Source organism: Dermacentor andersoni, chromosome 1, assembly GCF_023375885.2.
Source record: "Dermacentor andersoni chromosome 1, qqDerAnde1_hic_scaffold, whole genome shotgun sequence".
In the NCBI taxonomy this organism is placed as follows: domain Eukaryota; kingdom Metazoa; phylum Arthropoda; class Arachnida; order Ixodida; family Ixodidae; genus Dermacentor; species Dermacentor andersoni.
Window position 1 is genome coordinate 198,840,248 of NC_092814.1, and position 23,849 is coordinate 198,864,096.

The 23,849-nt window shown below is 47.4% G+C and overlaps 1 protein-coding gene across 1 annotated transcript in view; it reads left to right on the forward strand.

The window, feature by feature from the left end:
* Gapvd1 (GTPase activating protein and VPS9 domains 1) overlaps positions 1 to 23,849 on the forward strand; it is a 189,215-nt gene that overhangs the window by 111,074 nt on the left and 54,292 nt on the right. The window contains exons 13-14 of the mRNA XM_055062940.2: positions 9,276 to 9,694; positions 14,357 to 14,410. Coding sequence (XP_054918915.2) covers positions 9,276 to 9,694; positions 14,357 to 14,410 — 473 coding nt within the window. The remainder of the gene's footprint in view (positions 1 to 9,275; positions 9,695 to 14,356; positions 14,411 to 23,849) is intronic.

The following is a 23,849-nucleotide window of genomic DNA, read 5'->3' on the forward strand; positions in this document are numbered from 1 at the left end:
CGACATGCAGAGGCAAGGCAGGGGCGTGCTGCTCGTGCTCGACAACTGCTCAGCGCTCCATGTGCAAACTTCTCTGACTGCAGTTACTGTACTTTTCCTGCCGCCCAATACCACTTCGAAAGTGCAGCCGCTTTATTTGGACAATGCGGCATCCTATAGGTGCCGCATTGTAGAGCGCTTGCTCATCGCTGTTGACCGCCCGGCCGCCAACTTGCCGCTTTGAGTTTCACTATATTCAGCCGTTGAGATGATGAAGGTGTCCTAGGCGGAGCTGACGGCCGCTTGCGTGCAGAACTGTTTCTGCAAAGCCAACTTCATCGACACCGTGCCTGATGCCGAGGCTGATGCTTCTGAAGATGATCAGTGCGGCGGCGATTTGTGGCAGCGCGTCGTCGTTTCCGACGTAGGGGGCCACGACATTGGTTGGGATGACTTTATTTCTGCAGATGAAGATGCTGATATTGTGGAGCTGTGCACGGATGAGGGCATCATTTGTGAAGTGCAGGTGGAGAGTGATGCAGAGGAATCGGATGACGATGAAACTTCGGAGCTAGCACCGATATGCACACCTGTAGCAATGGGCTACATAGAGGGCCTCAGGCAACACATCTATGCCAAGGGCCTCGGCAAAGAGCACACTTCTGCTTTAAATAAACTGGAGACCGCCCTTATCAGATTTGCACTGCGGAAACAGACAATCCTCACGGACTTCTTTGCAAAGAAATAAATTTTGTGTTTTGACTAGCGACTTTCTTTTAAGCTGTGTTCCACTTACTGCGAACTTTGCGTTATACCAAACAGACACCACGTGATGCTCAGGTTCGTTATAAGCGGGCTGGACTGTATGTCCATTATTTCATTATATCTAATTCCATTGTAGTGAGGTCCAACTGCATATCTCGCCCATTTGCAGTGTGCTTAAAGGGGTCCTAACCACTCCTAAGGCTTGGCGAAAAAACAGTCCACTTATAGCATATGCTGATGTGAACATCTCAGCCAAATTTTGCATTTGTGCGTGCCGCATAGAGCTCGCAAATGGAGCAGTACAAAGTCGCATTTTAATGCGATTACCGTATACGCTCGCGTAAGGGCCGCACTTTTTTCCGCGACATTGTTGATGGTGTGCGGCCCTTCCACGGAAGTCTGAAATTTTTGTTCAATTTTCGATCCACACATAAAAAAACCTGTTTAATTGTGCCATATATACCTAATGATGGGATATCTGGCGTCTAGCTGCGGACATCCTCGCTAGATGTCTTCATCGGTATTGCTGCTCGGGCTCAGCTCGTCGCTGCTGCTCAGGTCATCCGCATGTTCATGTATCCAATCGTCCTCAGTGTGTATCCAAATGTTCATTTATCCAAACGACGCGGCCGTTTGCTGGCGAGATCTTTTTTTTTTTCAAAATTTGGACTGCCAAGTTGGGGGGAGCGGCCCTTACAGGAGCGCGGCCCTTAGTCGAGTGTATACGGTAGCATTCTTAGGGTACTTCACACACTTTCCGGGGGCTATCTATCTATCTATCTATCTATCTATCTATCTATCTATCTATCTAACATACATACATATATATATATATATATATATATATATATATATATATATATATATATTGTGACGAAGAAGATCGGCAGGCTGAAATGCCCCATTGTCATCGCATGGCTCGTACCCTGTTCGCTCGCTGGCTGCGCCCTACCTGCTGTTGCCGCGTTGGTCGCTGCTTCTCTAATAAACCCGAATAAACCCCCTTTACAATTGGTGGAGGTGCTGGGTACAACCGCAATTCTGGAACTTCGCAACCGGACACTGCAGCCTGTCTTCATTATGCCGGAAGAAGGATCACCGCAACCACAACCCGCTGCCCCGGTGACTACCGTGGTCTGCCCCGGCCCGCTGCGTCAACACGACCCACCCATCTTCAGCGGTACCGAAGACCATGACGTAGAAGACTGGCTCGCTGACTACGACCGGGTGAGCATCCACAACCACTGGGACGACACCAAAAAACTGAATTACGTATCGTTTTATTTGAGCGGTGTCGCCAGCGTGTGGCACTGCAACCATGAATGTGATCTCACGACGTGGCCAGCCTTCAAAACTAACGTGACGGAGGTATTCGGGCGCCCCGCCGTTCGCAAGCTTCGCGCCGAGCAACGTTTGCGCAGTCGTGCGCAACAGTGCGGGGAGACATTTACAAGTTATATAGAAGATGTTGTCGACCTCTGCAACCGCGTTGACGTCACAATGGCTGATGCCGAGAAGATCCGCCATATCTTAAAAGGCATTGAAGACGACGCCTTCCAGATGCTGTTGGCGAAAAATCCGGCGACAGTCTCTGAACTCGTCAGTCTCTGCCAAAGCTTCGACGAACTCCGCAAACAACGCCTAGCCACCCGCCAATCGCCTCCTCAGGCGACTTCAATGTCGAGCTTGGCGGTTTCCTCGGATAATACGTCGCTACTGCTACAGATCAAGGAGTTCGTCCGTGAAGAGGTGGCTCGTCAGCTTTCTCTGATTCCCCTCACACACGGCCAGTCAAATTCTCCGTTGGCGCCTGCTCTCCAATCTGTCATCAAGGCGCAGGTAGCCGACCACATTCCACCTTCTCTCCAGCAGGCTCCGGTTGCCGCTCCCCTGACGTACGCCGAAGTCGCTTCGAGGCCTGCACCACAGACCTACGGTCCCCTTCGCCCGCCTTTGCGCCCGCCCGTATCCGCTCCGGTCCGGCCACTGGTGCAGTATGCACGACCTCAAGATCATTGGCGCACGGAAGATAATCGGCCGATTTGTTTTTATTGTGGCCGTGCTGGACACGTAGCACGTCACTGTCGCCTCCTTACCCCCAACGTCCCCAACAATGTGCGTCCATATGTGCCACGTTTCCACCAACGCCGCAACTATTCGGACACCTTTGACTCTCCTCCTGTTGTCGACACCGCATTCTCCGCTGCTCGCCGTTCACCTTCTCCTCGCCGCCGCTCGCTTTCACCCATGCACCGGCGTCGGAGCCCTTCGCGCCAGGAAAACTAAATATTGCAGTTCAGGAGGCGAGAACTGCGGTGCCAGCGAAATGTTTAAGGCCTCACACTTCCCCGAAGAACGTTATTGAAGTCGCAATAGAAGGAACATTGATGCTAGCACTTGTCGACACCGGCGCTGCACTTTCAGCGATAGATGCCCGTATTTGCTGCAAGATCGGAAAAGTGACGACACCGCTTTCTGGACTGTCTCTTCGAACTGCCAACGCGCAGCACGTCGAGCCATCCGGCGCCTGCACTGCTCGTGTCGTCATTCAGGACGTCCTCTATATCATAGAATTCGTCGTGTTGCCATCATGTTCACACGACGTCATATTAGGTTGGGACTTTCTCTCCACACATCATGCGATCATTGACTGCGCCCGCGCCGAAATCGAGCTGTTTCAGTTTTCGACGGATATTATCACAGACCATAAGGACCATTGCCGCAAAATCTCTGTTTCAGAAGACACCATTATACCTGCCTGGTCTTCCACCCTTGTCAGTATCTCTTGTGACTATGTAGATGGCGGCACAGTACTCTTCGCTCCGTCTGAACTCTTAGTTCGCCGCCGTTCACTACCACTGCCATTCACCGTCCTCGAGTTCAAAGCTGGCGCCTCTCTCATGTGCGTCTCCAACCCATCGGCTGAACCAATTACTTTACGCCGCCGTGAAAGCCTTGGCAGAGCAGAGCCACTGACTTCATCTTCAATATTTGACACGATGGGCGACTCCACTTATATTGCTGCTCTCGAGGAATCGCGTCCACAGTCCCTACCGGGTTCTTTTACGCCAGCTATTGCCAGTGACCTTACGACGACGCAGCGCGACGAACTTCTTCGCTTGCTCCAAGGCTTCTCTTCCTCCTTTGATTGCCAAGCAACATCACTCGGCCGCACAACGACTGTTTCGCACACTATCGACACTGGGAGCCACGCACCAATTCGACAGCGTCCCTACCGAGTATCGGCGACTGAAAGACAAGTTATCAATGACCAGGTGAACGATATGCTCAATCGCGGTGTCATCCAGCCTTCTAGTAGTCCTTGGGCATCACCAGTCGTCCTAGTTAAAAAGAAAGACGGCTCCATACGATTTTACGTCGACTATCGAAGGCTTAACAAGATTACCCGAAAGGATGTATACCCGTTGCCACGTATTGACAACGCATTTGACTGTTTGCAAGGAGCGGAGTTCTTTTCCTCCTTAGATCTCCGCTCTGGCTACTGGCAGGTGCCCATGGCGGACGCTGACTGTTCTAAAACCGCATTTGTAACACCAGATGGCTTGTATGAATTCACTGTGATGCCGTTCGGTCTGTGCAATGCACCCGCCACCTTCGAACGCATGATGGACGGCATCCTACGTGGCCTAAAGTGGCATACTTGCCTCTGCTACCTCGACGACGTTGTCGTCTTTTCCCCTGATTTTCCGACCCACCTTCGGCGTTTACATCAAGTTTTGACCTGTCTCCGGAATGCTGGTCTCCAGCTTAACTTAAGAAAGTGCCGATTTGCAGCTCGAAAACTGACTATATTAGGCCACGTTGTCTCCAAAGAAGGCATTCTTCCTGATCCTGATAAACTTCGCGCCGTATCCGAATTTCCGAAGCCCACTAATTTGAAAGCACTGCGCAGCTTCATTGGCCTATGCTCCTATTTTCGACGTTTCGTTCGCAATTTCGCTACAGTGATCGCACCACTTAACCAACTTCTTCAAGGCGACAATGAACTTTCTGGTTGGTCGGAAGCCTCTGATGATGCCTTTACGACTCTTCGTCACCTCCTCACGTCTCCGCCAGTCTTGCGCCATTTTGATCTAAGCGCACCTACAGAACTTCACACTGACGCCAGTGGTGTCGGCCTTGGTGCCGTGCTCGCACAACGCAAGACCACTAATGCCGAATACGTCGTCGCTTATGCTAGTCGTGCCCTCACGAAACCTGAGGCCAATTACTCAGTCACAGAAAAAGAGCGCCTAGCTATCGTATGGGCTCTTCAAAAATTTCGTCCATATCTCTACGGTCGACGCTTTGACGTGGTGACGGATCATCACGCTCTTTGCTGGTTGTCCAACCTAAAAGACCCGTCGGGCCGCCTCGCTCGGTGGGCCCTCCGAATCCAGGAATACGATATCCGTGTCGTCTATCGTTCTGGACGCAAACACTCTGACGCCGATGCCCTCTCGCGCTCCCCAGTTACTTCAGACAGCAGCACTTCTACTTATAGACATGACATCTCACCACTTGAGATCCTGGACATGGCATCGGAGCAACGAAAAGACCCATGGATCGTCATGATATTCGACTTTTTATCAAATCCTCCGGCAACTTCGGCACCTCGAGCGTTACGCCGACAGGCGCAGCATTTCACAATCCGCGACGGACTTTTATACCGCCGCAACTACCAAAATGACGGCCGCAAATGGCTCTTAGTAGTGCCTCGCCACCTACGACAAGATTTATGCTCTGCTTTTCATTCTGACCCGCAGTGTGGTCACGGCGGAGTGTTAAAAACTTACACACGGCTTCGCCTACGATATTATTGGCGAGGGATGTACACCTTCGTCCACAAATACGTGCGCTCCTGCATTGCCTGCCAGCGACGCAAATGTGTCCCGCATCTCTCCACCGCACCTCTCCAACCACTTCCCTGCCCAGCTCAACCATTCGACCGCGTCGGCATTGATATATACGGGCCTCTTCCATCTACTGGCGCTGGCAACCGATGGATTGTTGTGGCCGTAGATCATCTGACACGGTATGCCGAAACCGCCGCCTTGCCTGCTGCATCAGCAAAAGACATCGCCTCGTTCATACTAAACAACTTCGTTCTCCGCCATGGCGCCCCTCGCGAACTGTTGAGCGATCGGGGCCGCGTATTCCTCTCAGACGTCCTGCAGTCACTCCTATCTGAATGCCAAATTATTCACCGCACTACTACTGCTTATCATCCACAGACCAATGGCTTAATAGAACGATTCAACAGAACTCTTGGTGACATGCTATCAATGTATGTTGCACCTGACCACTCCAACTGGGATCTTGTACTTCCGTTCGTCACTTACGCATATAACACTGCCTCTCAAGCCACTACTGGATTCTCGCCATTCTTCCTGCTTTACGGCCGCCATCCCTCCAGCACCATTGATACTGTTCTCCCGTACCGGCCGGACCCTGCTGAATGCTCACCTGTTTCTGCGATTGCTCAGCACGCCGAGAAATGCCGACAACTGGCCCGTTCTTTGACGTCTGCTCAACAGTGCCGCCAAAAAGAGCGCCATGACCTCAATCCTCCCCCTCACCCTCTCCCCGTCGACTCACTCGTGTGGCTTTGGGTCCCGCCTGTTGCTGCTCCTGGCCTTTCGTCCAAGCTCCTCCCGAAGCACCACGGGCCCTACCGCGTGGTTGCACAAACATCACCAGTGAACTACGTGGTCGAACCCGTATCGCCATCTCCCGATCTCCGTCGATGAGGGTGAGAGACTGTACACATTGACCGGCTGAAGCAGTACTACGATCCGCCCACCTCTTCCTAGGTCGCCAGGATGGCTACTCTTCAATTCCGGGGGTGATTGGGACGAAGAAGATCGGCAGGTTGAAATGCCCCATTGTCATCGTGTGGCTCGTACCCTGTTCGCTCGCTGGCTGCGCCCTACCTGCTGTTGCCGCGTTGGTCGCTGCTTCTCTACGACCCGAATAAACCCCCTTTACAATATATATATATATATATATATATATATATATATATATATACCTGACTGACCGGCACTACTGCAGACTATCTGCTAATGCTCGGCCGCACCTGCGTAGGAATGAAACTTTGGCCACACTACTTATCAGTGTCGTAGCCATCAGGTCTTGCTAATTTTGATTATAGTTTTGAACACACAACTAGCCTCGAACTATGCAAACCAAGGTCAGACCGCACATATGCTTGCCTGCGCACGTTCACTCCTGGCTACTCCTGGCTAGACACCTTGGAAGACTTCACTTTGTATTGAGCTATTTTGCAAAATGTGCAAATTCCATGTGGCTACTACTATACTCATTGTAACTATACCGTGTTCAGAAATTGTTCGATATACAGAATAATTCGATGTAAACGGGTTCGACTGTATTACACACTGTACGATATATTTAATTATTCTGTAATTATGGGAACTCATCAGAAAATGCACAAAGTACCATCCTACTACCTTCATATGAAGCCAACAAGCACTGACACCAAGGACAACATGGGGGAAATGGGAATGATCCCACATGGGATCGTTCCCATGGATGTGGAATCGTGCCCCACCTGCGGCAAGTTATTTTTTCATCCACTGTCATTTCCATATAATTTATTGTTTCTTTATTTCATTTATTATGCACGAGTAATTTCCCCTATGTTATCCTTGCTGTCAGTTTTTGTTGGCTTCATATGATATGACTAATAAAAACGGGCCCCTCGGTTAGCCCCCTTTCTTCTCGTTCATCCTACCACCTTGTCTTTTTGCAGGGGAGTATTGATTGCCTTAGAATAAATTTATGCAAATTTGACACATTAATAGACAGTCTATTGTAACTGGTGCCTTAAAGAGTTAAAGCAGCTCTATGTGTCACCATGAACTGCAGAATGAATGATCAGGTCTGGGAATTGTTAATTATTTTAAGAAGGTTTATGTCTGGAAAGTAGTGTGAGTTCTGTCTGGAAACTATTGTGCACTTTGGTGAAAGAAAGATTCGAATTGACAAGGTTGTAAAAATCTTCAATTACCTTTTTTTTTTTTTTTTTTTTTTTTTTGCTAATGTATCTTTCAAGCAAATGTGTGTTGAGGTCAGAAAGAGTACTGTATATGCTTGAGTAAGGGTCGCACTCACGTAAGAGCCGCATTCTGCCCCCTGGAAACCCCAAATTTAAAAAAAAAATCTTGTCTGCTTTTGCATTCCGAGTGCTTGGCATGCGGGGTCTTCAGATATTGTTGTGAAGCCGCACACATTAACACCATGGATGGCATGGAGGATGACTGTATGCCGGAGCGTCTTGCCAAACTATGCCTGAGAGGCTGGGACACCAACAGTGACCGAGTTGAGGACTTGACAGGCACCAGTTGTGTGGCATGTAAGCGTGGACAAGCAAGTGCATTATGCAAACAATAGTGTTGGCTCTATTGCTACAGAGATGTCACTGGGATTACGCAAGACCAGAAAGATGAAAGTGAAATGCGCTGCTCCTGTCTAAGGGCCGCACCTCATTACCATCATCAAAAAAATAGTGCTGCCCTTATGCGGTCGACTTTCGTTAATTCAAGCCTGACAGGACAGACAAAATTTATTCAATTATCTGGTGGGTTGAATTAAACAAGATGCAGAAAAAAAACTCCAAAACACACTACTGATTCATTTGGCAGTATTTGCCCTATTCTCACACGCCCCTGAATCAAACACAAACCCACTTTCTTTTTGTCCAAAGTAAAAAACTAACATGAAAATGATTTTAAAGCTCCTAAACAAAGTATAAATCTAATGCACACTCATTTTTTTAGCAAGAAAATTGGGAAAGGGTCTGATATGTGTTGCGCAATGGTGACCAGTTTCTTCAAGTCAGCTTCGCCGCAATACACACAGTTGTGCGGTAAAGCATATAAATACTGCGAAGATCGTTTCATATTCAATTGCACTGCGAAGGCAATTTTCGGCCCAATTTTCCGGGGAAAAAAAAGTTGTGCACTAGAATCAGCTAAATACTGTAATCAGACATTGTGAGTTGTGTTTATTGCTTGAAAATCTTCCTACGGCAGGCCGAAAATAGGTGTTTTTGATGGGAGAAGACGTGGGTTCAATGCAGTCACTGTTCCCTAAGCTTCACAGATACAGACGCTGTTACTAATGGCGTCACCATAGGGGTCAGGCATGTGCGTGCTGTCTGGTGAAGTATGAATTATCTGGCGAATGCCAATTTTAGGACTGAAATAACGAAAGTTCAGGCCCATAAATATGCACAAACGCCTGTTAGGGCCTTCAGTCAGGGTCGAATTAAATGGAGTCGAATTAACGGAAGTTACCTGTACAAGTGTCTACAGTAATCTACCAGTCTAACGTATTTAATCCTTAATGACCCCTTAAGGCACAACTTCTTGCTTGCTTTGATGCTTAGCTTCTGTACTCCATTTACTACTGCTTCCTGTCTTTGAGTGTTGTACTTCATTTGCCAGTCTGTAACTGAAGAAGTCCACCTGAAATCCTCTCTTGCATTTTCATGCTTTGCACACCAGAACAAGCATCACCAATTTTGGACGGTACCTGCTCCCCGACGCAAGGCAACTCTTCGACAAGCACTGGGCTGGCACCCGGTGAACTGAGCTTCTTTAACCCTCTGGCTGTGCAAGTGGAGCTACGGCATCCCGAAAAACTTCAGGTACAGGACGCTGCAACTGCTCTGGGCAGTACTGATGGAGCTGAAGAGGACGTGACACCTACTGGCACACAGGCCACACCTTCACCATCGGGGGGTGTAGCTGCGGGAGAGACCACTCCTCGGACCACTGTCTCCAAAGGAGGTGGAGCTTCTCCGACTCCGCCTTCTGAAGGTATGCAAAGCCTGGGTCGACTTAGCCTGGCTGTTAAGGAGTTGCCCGAGGAAGAGGCTCTACTGTTGCTCCAGAGTGAGGAAGAAGTTGTCAAGGTTGCCACGGTGAGCAGCTCTACACATAATGCCTATCCCCACTTCTTACGTTTTAATGTTGCTGCTTTCTGAGTGTTTTCGCCCATTTGTTTTCCAAAGCAGGGGTGTGGCACTTGTTGAAAAAAGTGCACACATGCGAGAAGCCGTTGGATTTGGGGTCTCCCCTTTCTTGGAAAAAACAGCCTTTTTATTTAGTTGAAACTTTTGACATCTGTTCTCAAACCCCAGCCTTTGTATTTCCTATGCTCAGAAATGGGGAGAGACTTCGAGCAGTGCAGAGCTATATATATATATATATATATATACAGACACAGGGCGTTTCAGCGAACACTTTCAAAATTTTTTTAAAGGTTGCCTGTGGCAGATAGCGCAATTCTAGCTTATGAGCTGGTCTACTCGAAGCGGCGGACGCTACTTTCACAAAAAATTGAAATGCAAAATTGACTAATTATTAAAAATTCACTAATTAAGTTTTTAACTAATTACATTATGGCCCATCTTGCAATTTACAAATTCTAGCCATGGAGTTCGCAAGGCGGATCCACTTAAACGAATTTTCAAGATGACACCAGTTTCGAGATATAAATTCTTGAACTTGGCGGAGAAATGCATTGGCTTTCCAGTTACTTACGTGCTTCAGTGCGTGAAACGACATTTTGTTAACAAATTAACTGGAATGCCAATGCATTTCTCCGCAAAGTTCGGGAATTTATGTCTCGAAACTGGTGTCGCATTTCGATGGGGGCGAAATGCGAAAACACCCATGGTACTTCAATTTAGGTGCACGTTAAAGAACCCCAGGTGGTCGAAATTTCCGGAGTCCTCCACTACGGCGTGCCTCATAATCGGAAAGTGGTTTTGGCACGTAAAACCCCATAATTAATTTTTTTTTTCTTGAGAAGCCTCATCGTGCTCAGTGGGCGAGCCCTCCTCCATTCCCAGAACCCACAACCGTCTCTCATCATGTCATCACTATTTGTCATCATCAAATGACCTCTTGACAGCTTTTATCTTTATGTCATGCGCTGCACCCTGCTGGCATCACAACGTGCAAAGGACAGTAAAATCCCGAAAGGAGCACAGGAGTGTTTTGTTTAATTCATGGCTTCGTCACACATAGCATTGTCATATTTGCGAAAGATGATTGTCACAATGTACTGTATGCGATGCACGTGTTTATTTAAAATCTGTAAAAAAAGTGTCGGGTCTTTTGGGGCCCTTCAAGGGAGTGCCTTACCAGTTAATGATGAAGTCTGTGGGGATTTGGGGAATTCGACGCGCCATTGCACGGGCGCATTTCACCTATGTTCTGCAATCCTTAAGCCACGCTGCCTCCTTGCTCCGAGCCAGTTGTCAGCGGTGGCGCTCCACTCGCGATGGCTCGCGGTGAGAGCGGAGCTAGTGATGTCACGAAGCAGCCCCTGGTGGCTACAGTCGTGACGGTAGCATGCCTCTTTCTCCTTGGGATGGCGCCCGGTGCGTACATGCTTCCTCTCGTCCGCCGACACCTTTGTGACTAGGACAGCTCACGCACGGTGCCTTTGCCTGTGCGGGGAGTGCGTACCTCGTGTTGACCCTATCCCGACGCTAAGCCGAAGAACGGGTGCCTAGTGCTCGAGTGAGGTCGTACCACGCTGAGCCGCACTTATTGGAGGCCCAAGCCGAAGGAGATTGCCCGAACTCTCGCGAGTTGGCCCATTGGTTATCGCGAGAGCAAGTAGCATAGCCGCCGGGACTTTTCCTAGCGGCGTGTCCCAGCTCGAGCCTGTGCTCTCACAGCGACGTGCTACAGGCGCCCCTGACTGTATTATCCGCCCTTGGTGCGGGACCCCTTTGGTTCCCGGCCGCCCCGGGACAGGGCGTTTGTGCAGTGTCGGGTGTCGCCGAATACAGTAAATGGTTTCCGCTAACTTAGGGCAATACTGTGTTCTTGCGTGCGTCGCTCGGTAGCCCCTTGCGGCCTGAGCTCGCGCGCAGCGGCGCTAGAGGCTGATGGCTGACGCAGACCTGTGGCTCGCTAAGCTCGAGCACATGGTGGTCGGTACTCCTGTGAGACCCAAGACCCCACAAGACAGACATGTATTTTTAATCCAAGCTGGTCAAGCTAGTTACAGTGGAAAATATTGCTCTTGTCTCAATAGATTTTTATCCAACTGCTAACAAACAAGGCATTTCAGTCTTGTGTCATGCATAAGCACAGTTACTTTTCATCTGTGCCTGTATAAGAGAATCAAGGTCAGGAACTTGTTCGCTCTTGTGAGCCAGACAGGTGCTTGTTTTTCCCATAGATTCTGGTGTAGTTCAGCAGCATATCAAGCCATTGAGTATTTCTACTTAAAGGGACCCTAAAACGATTTTGACGATTTTCTACAAACGTACTGAGTCGTTAGAGTAGGTCCTCCTGATCATTAATTGACGCATCTAAGTGCTCCGCGTAAAACGTGTAATTTAATATAAGGTTTTAAAAATGCACATCGCTGCCAATCGCAGCACACTGCTCGGCGGAATTTTAAGCCGCCCCTACCCATATGACCGAAATCACCCATATGATGTCAGTGGGGCGAGCTATCCGATTGGCTGACCAGTGCGCGTGATCGATAAATTTTACAACTTTATGGTAAACAAATGATGTTCGTAATAGTTGGAATGTTAGTTAATTTGTTTTTATAAAAACAAAGTAACATAAAGAGAATGCACAAAAACAATTTTTCAGTACACTTAAGCACTTCCGGCACACAGCAAGTGTCGTCTGCTTGTGTTACAACGTGCTCCGTCTTTGACGAGAGCTCCGCCGTCAGTGTCGGTTTGTCATTTCGCGAGCGCTATGATTCGACTTTGTTGCGTTGTGAACTGCAAACGTAGCGACTGGCAATATGTCAAGCTGCAACATCGTGTCCCGCTGCAAGCCGGTAGACGAGTGGACTGGCTGCAGCGCATCGGACTGCTGCTATCCGATCGGCGCCAGGATTTGTGCGATTGCGGCCGTCACTTTACACCGGAAGATTACTAACGCAAGAGCATTTTGCGAGTCCGGTATTAGGGTAAACGCAAGCGCAAGGGGACAGGGCCTGGCCGTGTCCCCTTGCGTGTCGTTGCAGGAGATGAACAGAAGCGCAAATGTGAATGGTCTGCACGGTGCAGCCACCTGGTGGCATAGAGCTCAACCACACACAGTAGCAGTAACAAAATGTATTCTTCTTTGCTGCTGGTGTAAATTTTTTGCAGGAGTGTAATCATTAACACGTTGTTTTTGTAAATATATAAAATGTTTTACACTTGGTTAGAGCAATATTCGCTCTTTCTTTGGCTGGTTAAGCTCTGCGCCAACGGGTGGCTAGACCGTGGAGACCGATCAGGCAGCTCACGTACGTGTACGCTGCAGTTCCTTCATCAGCTTGAGTTTGTCTCCACCGTTCCGTCGAAATATTCAGGTAGTGTGTGATTACCGGAATACCAGACACGTTCGGCGCTACGACAGAATGCTCGCAATGCACGCTGCTTCGATAGCTCTCGCTTGGGGTCGACGGCCAAGCGGCTAGCGGAGAGGTTTCTCGCGGGCGGGGGTGGGCTCCTAAACAGCCGGAAGTAAACGATGTGACGTCGCATCGTGACGCAGAACCAGTGAAGGCGGAGCTTAGCCCCGATCACTTGGCGAACGAGTTGAGGAGGAAAAGCATGGCTAGGGAGGAGGGTACCTTGTAATCGCTTGGAGCTCCGTTAATACGTAGCGATTCACTTAAATTGTGGTGCAAATGCTCTACTTAAGCTGTACCCTATGCGTCTACAAAATTTGTCCAAACCGTTTCAGGGGCCTTTTAAAGCCTCTAACCTGTTTCGAGGCTTGATCTTTTGAAGGTCCTTCATGAAACTGTATTGTGTGCAGTGGCCTATATCATCATTCCGATGTCTCGTTAATGTTTACAAAACTATAAAAGTTTTAATAAGTGCCATTCTCTCACTTGTATCCTTCAAGATATGAGTGAATTACAGGGAGCAAATCAGAAAGTCCTTTTCCCTATTTTTTATTAGCCAAAATAAGGTGCATACAGGTAATTACAAATATATGTACTATTCTATGTACCTTGCACTATTCTTCCACATAGTCTCCAGACCGGTTGAGACATTTGTCCCATTGCAGCACTAAATTTGAGATGCCCCTGTGGTAGAATTTGTCCGGCTGACTGTGGAACCACTGTTGGACTGCTGTCTTGGATTCATTGTTGCACGTGAATCGCTGTCCTGCCAGGAACTTTTTCAGTGGACTGAAAACGTGGAAATCGCTAGGGGCAAGGTCCGGACTGTATGGTGGGATGTCCAGGCTCTCCCAGTGAAATGACAGAGCTTGTCAGTGGTTCTGATTGCCGCACTTCGTTGCGCGTAGGCTGTGGACATGTGAAGCACAACCCTCATCTTCAACAACTGACAGCAGTGTCGTGCCGTGGAGCTACCTTGGACCAGCCCGGCAGATGAGGCCGGGCCCGTCCAAGAAAGGTCTGCTGCTGGGAATGGATATGTTGACCTCACATATACAGCCGTAATTTGGCTAAAAAAAAAATAGGGGCGAAGACTTTCTGATTCGCCCTTGTACATGAAGCATGGCGAGAACAAAAAGTACTTTTGTACTTGTAACTTTGCTGTAACACTGTCTTGTTTTACTGATTTATTCTGCAGGAAGATGAACGGGGTGCAGGTGACAAAAGAACGAAAAATTTCTTCAAAGCAAAGGTAAGCAATTATGATGCAAAGCTTGTCTAAAAGGTGTGCAAGGATGTGCTGCCACCTCTTAACATTGGACTTGTGCAGACGCATTGCCAGCGATACAGAGTTCTAGCCACCGTACGTGGGCTAGAACTTCGTATTGTCGGGCCGGCTCCATCAATGTGTGTCATAGAAAAAGGGCAAAAGCTTCACCTCAGGCCCAACACACACGCACACACTTGCAAACGCTGATGCTTGTGGGCATGCCCGTTCGTGTTTTACACTTGCTGGGCTTTTTGGCGAATTTAACGTCTGAATTGCCATCATTGTCTTGGCCTTGTGAAGTTTCATCATACAGGCAAACCCATGGCACTAGGAACGAAAGGCACGAGGTGCGAATGCAGAAGTAAAAGACCTGCACCACATCGACACTTTTGTGTTAATTTCCAGAAAGCCTTAGTGTTGCACTGCAGCTGAATTTCTGAACTGGCACTGCATGAGCATGGAACTGCACAGTGAACTCATAAAGAAGGTGCATGCGAAGTGAACAGACTATGTTCCTGTTCTTTTTTTTTATGTAGCTTGCCAGGAGTCTTTCTATATTGCGTTGATGCTGTTCCTCAGCATTGTGTGACATGGCAGCACTGTGTCTGTGTGTGTTTGTATGTGTGTTATTTGTCTGAAAAAAGAAAATACAAGGAAAGCTTTCTAACCCTTCAGAAGCAATTCAAGCAATTAAAACAAACAAACTTGTAAAGAAATACTTGTGCAAATGACTCAGATGGGCTTCAGCACAAAGCCATGCATTAAATCTATGTGAAAAAGGCATGTTTGTTTATAAAACAAATAATTTGACATTGTAACAGAAGGCAGGCTTCACTGCTCACACTATCTCTTCTAACATACTTTTTTTCATTTTCTGCATGGAAACATGTTCATGATCATGTCTTGGACGAACGCAGAAGGCTTCTGTGAAATAAGCAACATTATTGCATCTGCTGTTCTTAAAACGTGTCTGCTTAGCAGAGCTCACGGAATCAATGTCCAGCCGGGGCCATGGCTGCCCAAAAGGCAAGCCAACTCGAGGCACACAATGTTTCAGTCTCAGGGTCTGAGGCTGGTTGGTAAAAGCCTGCTGCCTAAGACGCCTCAATTTCTGCGCCTACAAGACCATGTACGTGGAAAAGGCACTATATTGTGTGCAAGGCTGTGGTCAGTTGAGGTACCATTTTAAAGTCAAGCATAGCATATTCAAGAACAAAAGGAAGTACCTACATTCAAGGCATTTCTGTTCCAACACTTCATCGATAGCCAAAGCCACTTTGGATCTGTTTCATTTTTCAGCAAGTAAATGTTCCCATCATTTGTTACAGAAAGGGTTAATGTTTGACTGTTGCTTAAAGGGCCCCTCATTAGGTCTGTCCATTTTGAGCTTCCAAGCATAGTGCATACAATGCGCGCCCACTATCGTGTCTGCTAAGAATTACATTGGTACACGCTGTGGAAAGAGCTGAAATTTCAAACTAACTGCCGTTTGCCCTTCTCCTCATGGGCGCTGCGCTCCAAGACAGGGGGATGTCATACATCAGCAAGTGTGCCTACGTACATGTATATGCTGTGATGTTGCTCATAGGGACACGTGACACTTAGGGAATTATTCAAGGCTACGTCTGTAATATTGTAATCTGTTGCTTCAGGAGACGACTTAAAGTTTAGCGAAATAATAAAACACATAAACCGAATATCCACGTGTTTTTGTTTTACTTCACCCCACAGCAAGAGACATGTATACTTCTGTTTCGTCTGCTTGTTCTAACATCGTGCAGTTGCGCAAGCTGAGAGCAAAACTATGTAATCTTCTACTGTGTTCCAGTGCGGGATCATGCTCTGTGATCAACTTGTGTCTGCCGCAGTGTTCGTGTAGCACTGACTTATACCACTAGTTAGGTGTCCTCGTGCACAGCACGCAAAATCTTGCGCTGCGCAAAACAAGACAAACATAGCAGCTTGCGCACACAACCGTCAGCGGAAGTGTGCCGCGCATCAAAAGAGAAAGAGAGAGAGAGAGAAAAGACCGAGCCTGTGACGTATGCATCATGCAATCCTCCAGCTCCGGTATGGGAGAATGCAGGGAAGTGATTTTACTTGCGAAGACTAGACGGGCCAAGTGGAGAGAGTGTCCTTGTTAGTGGTGATGCTCGCCTCCTGAAATCATCAGTTCGCTGCACTGAAATATATCTATCTCGGCTACTAAGCCAATTTGAAAAATTCTTGCGGTGGAATGCTCCCAAGAGGGCACGTAACAACTTCTAGCGTATAACCGAAATTTGCTATTTGGCCTAGTGAGGGGCCCTTTAAAGAAACACTGAAGACAAATATTAAGTGAAGCTGAGGCTAAGCTAAGATTGGTACTTGAAAACATCTAAGTCATCAATATTACAGAGGACAGAGCTCTTGTTAGTGAGAAAATAAGGCACGTGTAGGACACGATTTGTGACTCGACAGGGACAGGACGTTCAAGTAGTATCCTTGTGACATCGGACTGCCTCATCATAATTGTGTCACTACAGTCAACTGCTGCTGATAAAAACATAATTATGTTGCATTTTAACATGGAAGAAAATGTTACGTGTCCACTTCAGTTCTCAGAATAGTTCATTGACATTACCCGTCACAACATTGAGTGTGGTTCGGAAGTTTCATTTCACTCAACTCCATACTGTCCATGCTCTCATGTTTTGGTAGTTTTGATATCACCTAGCTCAGCATTGTTTCTGCTGGTTTGCAAAACTAATGCTGACTGCAAGGAACAGAAAATGTTGCGTCCATGTGGTGTCATGACCTTAAATCATTACAATGGAGTCCAGCATTCTAAGCCGCAGTATTGTTATAGGGTCATCAACAATTTCATCAGCAAGGTCTGTCATTTAAAGGGAATCGGTAGGTCATGTTTATTATAGGCTTTGTTTTGGTCTTGTCAATGTACCTAACTGCAGCATATTGGTTTCTGGCCACCCTTTTTTGTTCACAAAAAAACAGTAGCGCCTAATAGCAGCAGCTGTCAGGCATCGTTTTACCACTTGTGACAAATGGTGATAGTGAATGCTGTGTCTCATTGCCTCGCTCATCACGAGTGATTTGAATTGCAGTAGAGGAATGCTGCCCCCTCAGTTGCAGTTTTCTGTGCAACTAAGTTGTTTCTTGGCACAAAACTTATGCTACAAGATTTATGCGAGGGCATAAATTAACAGTCTACATAAACTGACTCAATACACTCGAACCTCGTTGTAATGAAGTTGAGGGGGGAAGGCGAAATTACTCAGTTATATCCATTATGTTGTTATATCAATTATAGCCATTTACTGCACTGTATGCCCGGTGAGGTGCACAAATTTAAGCATGCAAAGAAAAAGACCACCTTGCAGCCTGTCATACCACTTCACGACCACTTATGCGACGAAAATTGAATGCAGGACAGATGCTTGGTTCGTTCAGAGCACACACTGCCTTTATTCTCTGCTAACCCGTGCGGGAAAGAAGTCCACGATGCTCCTTTGTTTTAGGCGTCGCAAGTGAAATACTTCCTTTTCAGTGATGATTGTCACGTTGATGCCATTTTCGCTGTCTTCATGAGCACCGAAGAAACAGCGCAGTAGGTCAACCGTATCAAGCACCTATGACGACGTTGGCAAGTTGAACTTGTGCGTATAGGAGCCCACGTCATCTTTGTCGTCGCTTGTGTTGGTTCGTCCCGTGACATCTGCCACATTACCGTTGTCGTCGATCGGTTTTTCTGTAGTCACCGTGTTGGTGTCAGTGTTGGCGTATGTAGAACAATTCATCGGCTGCATCAACACTCACGTCACTGAGCGTCTTCCACAAACTTTCTTAGCCACATTTTCTTCTGCGGCGACAATGCCATCAGATTCAGCAATAGTAGAGTCATGCGTGGCACCTCACACAAGGCATGCCGGAAGCTGTTCGCTATGGTGCTTGCGGAAATGCTCATCCACACGGCTTGCAGCATCTTGGTAACCATGTACAAGTAGTTTTTGTTTCTCACTGCAAACTCATATTAAGAAGTACGCAATCAATTAAGCGTTTGCGGTAGCCTGCCTTGAAGGCCTTAATGACGCCTTGGTCAAGAGGCTGTATAAGCGACGTACAGTTTGGTGGCAAAAAACAAAGTTCAGCATTGCATAGCATGCTGTGACCCATGGTGTGTCACGCCATGGGTCACAGCATTTGTTATCACTTCCCATCTGGCCAATATAGTGGACAACATGCTGACTGTAATGCTAAAGTCTTGTGCAACCCAAGACTTCTTTGTACTGGACTTGACAGCCTTTATAATGGCTGCCTTCTCTTCCAACAAGAGAGTTTTGCACTTCCGCTTCATAAATTCTTCATACATACTGTTGCCGTCGCGACCATACAAACGTGAGGGAGCACGATGCTAGTGGTGTGCAGTGACTGAAGTTCGTCGTTAAAAAGCATGTGGTACACAAGGCAGATGTGAACATCACACCGACTACACTCCTCACTGACTGCAGACTGCGCAGCTGCTATCCAATGAGGTCTATCCGCCACCTTGCGCTGTCTCCCCCACTGGGTTAGCGAGGTGTTTGGCGCGGTTGAGCGCGACAATGTGTGACCGTGAGATCAAAAGCGTGTCCGATGTGGGAGTTTTGAACAACCACGCCCAACCAGTGTTGGAACTCCGCATAAAGCAATATACTTCACACACCACGGTAGGGTATTTTTTGTCTGGTAGACGAATCATCATCACCATCAGCCTGGTTACGCCCACTGCAGGGCAAAGGCCTCTCCCATACTTGTCCAACTACCCCAGTCATGTGCTAATTGTGGCCATGTTGTCTCTGCAAGCTTCTCAATCTCATCCGCCCACCTAACTTTCTGCCACCCCCTGCTACGCTTCACTTCCCTTGGAATCCAGTCCGTAACCCTTAATGACCATCGATTATCTTCCCTCCTCATTACATCTCCTGCCCATGCCCATTTCTTTTTCTTCATTTCAACTAAGATGTCATTAACTCGCGTTTGTTCCCTCACCCAGTCTGCTCTTTTCTTATCCCTTAACATTACACCCATGATTCTTTTTTCCATAGCTTGGTAGGTAGACGAGTATAGTTTGTTATATCAATGATAAATGTTATTTGAGCACCACTTGAAACGAGGGCTGGGAAACGACTGACACAAGCGCAAACTTTCAACTAGTTTTTACCCCGCAGGGGCGTCTGCGTCAGCAGGCGTTTGGTGTGTTGCGACACCACGTACCCGAGCACACGAGGGTTGGACCCTCCCGCGTGTAGTCGTGCGCGGCTTAGCCGTGTCCGGGGAAAAGGGGATCCTGGGAGTTGAGTCAATGCCGGGTGCTTGGACCTTTACGGCCCCCCAGCAGCGGCAACACACTCCTTTGGCCTCTGCTTCGCGTAGACGGCACCTCCGGCCTGACCCGACCGGGGGAAATCGGCAGTCGCCTTTTCCTGTCCTCCCCTATATCTTTCACTTTCCTGTCTCCTTTCTCACAACTCTCCTGTCTCCTCATCTCTTCTTGCATTTTCCCTTTTTTCCTGGGTGGCTAGGGTTAACCTTGTGTGGCGAGCTGTCCTGAGTTCAGCCATATTTGGTTATAGTTGCGCTGTACAGCTGGCGTGGGCAGGACTTGCTTACAAGTTCCTCTCCCGTCCCCTTGTAGGGCTCCATGGTGGGTGGCTGGCACCGCGGCCGAATTATACGCTTTTCCCATGGCACCTCCTCTCTCCAAACCAGATCGCCCTCAGAAAAGAGGGCGGACCGATGTCACTGCTGATTTTTTCCAAACAACCAAAGAAGTCTTCCCTAAGTATCACGTGATACACAGTGAAATGCCAGAAAAACCGGCTAGAAAGATATCTCCGTTCTCAGTTGCAAGATGTCTGAAAGAAGCCATAGGCACTAGCTATAAAGTAACAAAGCTTGCTAGCGGTGACCTACTGCTAGAAATCCAAAGCAAAGCTCAAGTGTGCAAACTTGCTAATATCTTGTCGTTTGAAGACATCCCCATCTCAATTTCAACCCACAGATCGCTGAACACAGTGCGCGGGGTGATTTCTGAAATTGACTTTCAGGATCTCTCCGAAGAAGAAATGTTAAATGGTCTTTCCGAACAAAATGTGAGCAATGTTCAGAGAATTAAGATAAGAAAAGAGAACAAAGAGTTACCTACCAAGCACCTAATTTTGACTTTCACCTGCTGCACACTTCCAGAGACAGTTGAAGTTGGGTATACGAAAGTTGCAGTTCGCCCATACATACCGAACCCTCGACGTTGCTTTAACTGTCAGAGATTTGGCCACGGCTCCCAGAGTTGCCGTGGGCGCAAAACCTGCGCGAAATGCGCATCCAAAGACCATACTTCCGAAATGTGCGAAGCAGCACCTCGCTGTGCGAACTGTGAAGGAGACCATGCTGCATACTCCAGATCTTGTCCCTCATGGAAGAGAGAAAAAGAAATTATTACATTGAAAACAATTGAGAACATTTCATTCAAAGAGGCTAGAAACCGCATCCTAGTTAAAAACAAGTTTTCACTCAAACCGAACATGAACTTCGCCGATGTGGTACGACAGGGCGATCCACCACACCGGCCTCCGGCACCTGCCCAGACCACACATAGTGAGGCTGGGACGGAGCCATCCTCGCCCCCGGTGGTAGCAACTCACGCTGCTCCACCAGCCGCAAAGCAGGCTATGCCATCCCTCGAGTTGGCAAGCCTCAAGGCCTCTGCCCACGAGGGGAGGTCTGAAAAAAGTGCCGACGTGCAGTCTGCACGACCCTCCAGCGCCTCTGATGAGGTGATGGAGACGAGCCAGGGTGGTTCCGTGCCGTCAACGTCACAGGGACGGCAGAACTCCTTGGATACTGCGTATAAAGAAAACCCCCGAATCACGGGGCGAAAACCAATTAAACGTATCCCAACTCCACACACATAAATCAATATGGCGTTCCTAATACACTGGAATTGCAGAGGACTCCTAAATAATTTTAGCGATATAAAAGAGATCATAAATTCTTTCTCTCCTGTAGCAATGTGCCTACAGGAAACGAACTTAGGTCCTCAGCATACAAGTGTACTGAAGAAATATAAAGTCTTTCGCCGTGACCGAGAGCAGGCAAACAGGCTCTCAGGAGGGGTAGCCATCATTGTACAAAGTGGCATTGCAGCTCGTGAAGTAAAAATAAAAACTAAATTTGAAGCTGTGGCAGCCACTTTGCTCTCTTACAAAACGATTACGGTGTGCTCTGTGTATTTAGAACCACACCTAAAAATAGCCCTTCATGAGTTAGAGGACCTGTTCCAACAATTACCAGAACCCTATCTGGTAGTTGGGGATTTTAATGCGCATTCCGGTTTTTGGGGAAGCGAGAAAACAGACGTAAGAGGCCAAATTATAGAAAATTTCATTTTGAGCAATAATGTTTGTTTGTTGAATTCTGGCAAATCAACATACTGCTCCCCAAGCTCAGGAAAGATGAGCTGTATCGATTTATCTTTTAGTTCACCTTGTATTTTTAACGATTTTAAATGGGACGTCATAGATAACCTATATGGAAGCGATCATCTACCAGTCATAATCACTCTTCCATCCTCACCTGCAATCATTCCAAACAAACCACGACGATGGAAGCTCCAAGCAGCTGACTGGACACTGTTTAGAGAAAAGGCCAATCTGGATGAAGTCTTTTCTGAAGACCTTAGTGTCGATGATCTAAATGAAAAATTCACAACCTGTATTTTAGCCGCTGCCCGTTTAGCTATCCCCCAGACTTCAGGAGTGGTGAGACAAAATCACAAGGTGTGGTGGACTCGGGAATGCAAAGAAGCAAAGCGAAAACAAAATAAAGCCTGGGGTGTCCTTCGCCGATATCCAACTCAGGACAACCTCCTAATCTTTAAAAAGGCACGAGCTAAAGCACGATACGTCCGCCGTAATGCCGAAAAGACGTCATGGCAAGCGTACGTTTCATCAATAAATAGCACAGTCACATCAAAAAAAATGTGGGAGCAGGTACGTAAGCTCCATGGTAGCTACTCCCCATTTACAATTCCTCTCCTGACAACCCCTGGCATCCAAACAAGTATAGAGGAACAGGCCAACATATTAGGAGAACATTTCGCTGCAGTCTCTAGTTCTTCACACTACACCGAGTCATTTTTAAAATATAAAAACGTGGCTGAAAAGCAAAGGCTTCCGATTAGTGGCAGCATAAATGAGCCGTATAATAGTTTAATCACTCATCAAGAAATCACTAGAGTACTGTCTGCAGGGAAACAAACTGCACCAGGGCCTGATGAAATTCACTATGAAATGCTGGCACATCTTTCCGAATCAGCTATAAATGTACTTCTGCATTTTTTTAACAAGATACTGTTACAAGGGAAAATACCGGAGGCCTGGAAAAATGCTATTATTGTACCCTTTTTGAAAACCGGAAAGCCACCGACATCTCCCGGTAGTTACAGGCCAATAGCCCTTACCAGCTGTCTGGCGAAATCTTTCGAAAGCATTCTGAATATTAGATTGATGTTTATTTTAGACTCCCGTGAACTACTTGACATCCATCAGTGTGGTTTTAAAAAAACGTGCTCTACAACTGATCACGTCATTCTACTTGAAAACACAATCCGAGAGGCATTCATTCATAGACAACACTGCCTTGCCGTTTTCTTCGATCTAGACAAGGCTTATGATACTACTTGGAGGTATGGCATTCTCTGCGACCTAGCAGACCTGGGCATTCGCGGCAGGATGTTAAATTGCCTGCGTGACTTTTTGTCCAACCGTTCCTTCCATGTGCGCCTCGGTTCAACTCTCTCAAGGAAGTTCAGTCAGGAAAATGGGGTACCACAAGGGTGTATCTTAAGCACTACCCTCTTTATTGTAAAAATGAACTCCCTAGCACAAATAATTCCGAAATCCATTATGTATTCAGTTTACGTTGATGATCTCCAGATTGCTTGCACATCATCAAACACAGCAACATGCGAGAGGCAACTACAGTTAACAATAAACAAACTATCAGCATGGGCAGATAAAAATGGATTCCAGTTTTCCCCACAGAAAACAGTAGCTGTTATGTTCTCGCTGAAACGAGGTTTACAGCCTGATCCCACCTTACACCTTAATGAAACCCAACTCCCAGTAAAAAACGAGCACAAATTCCTTGGCATTACATTTGACAAAAAGCTCACTTTCCTACCCCACATAAACACTTTGAAAAACAAGGCCTCTAGAGCACTGAACATACTTAAAGTCCTTTCACGGAAACGCTGGGGCTCTGATAGGGCATGCCTTTTACAAATATACCGCTCCGTCATACGGCCGTCCTTGGACTATGGGTGTATAGTGTATGGGTCTGCCAGATCATCTTATTTGCAACGATTGGACCCAGTACACAATTT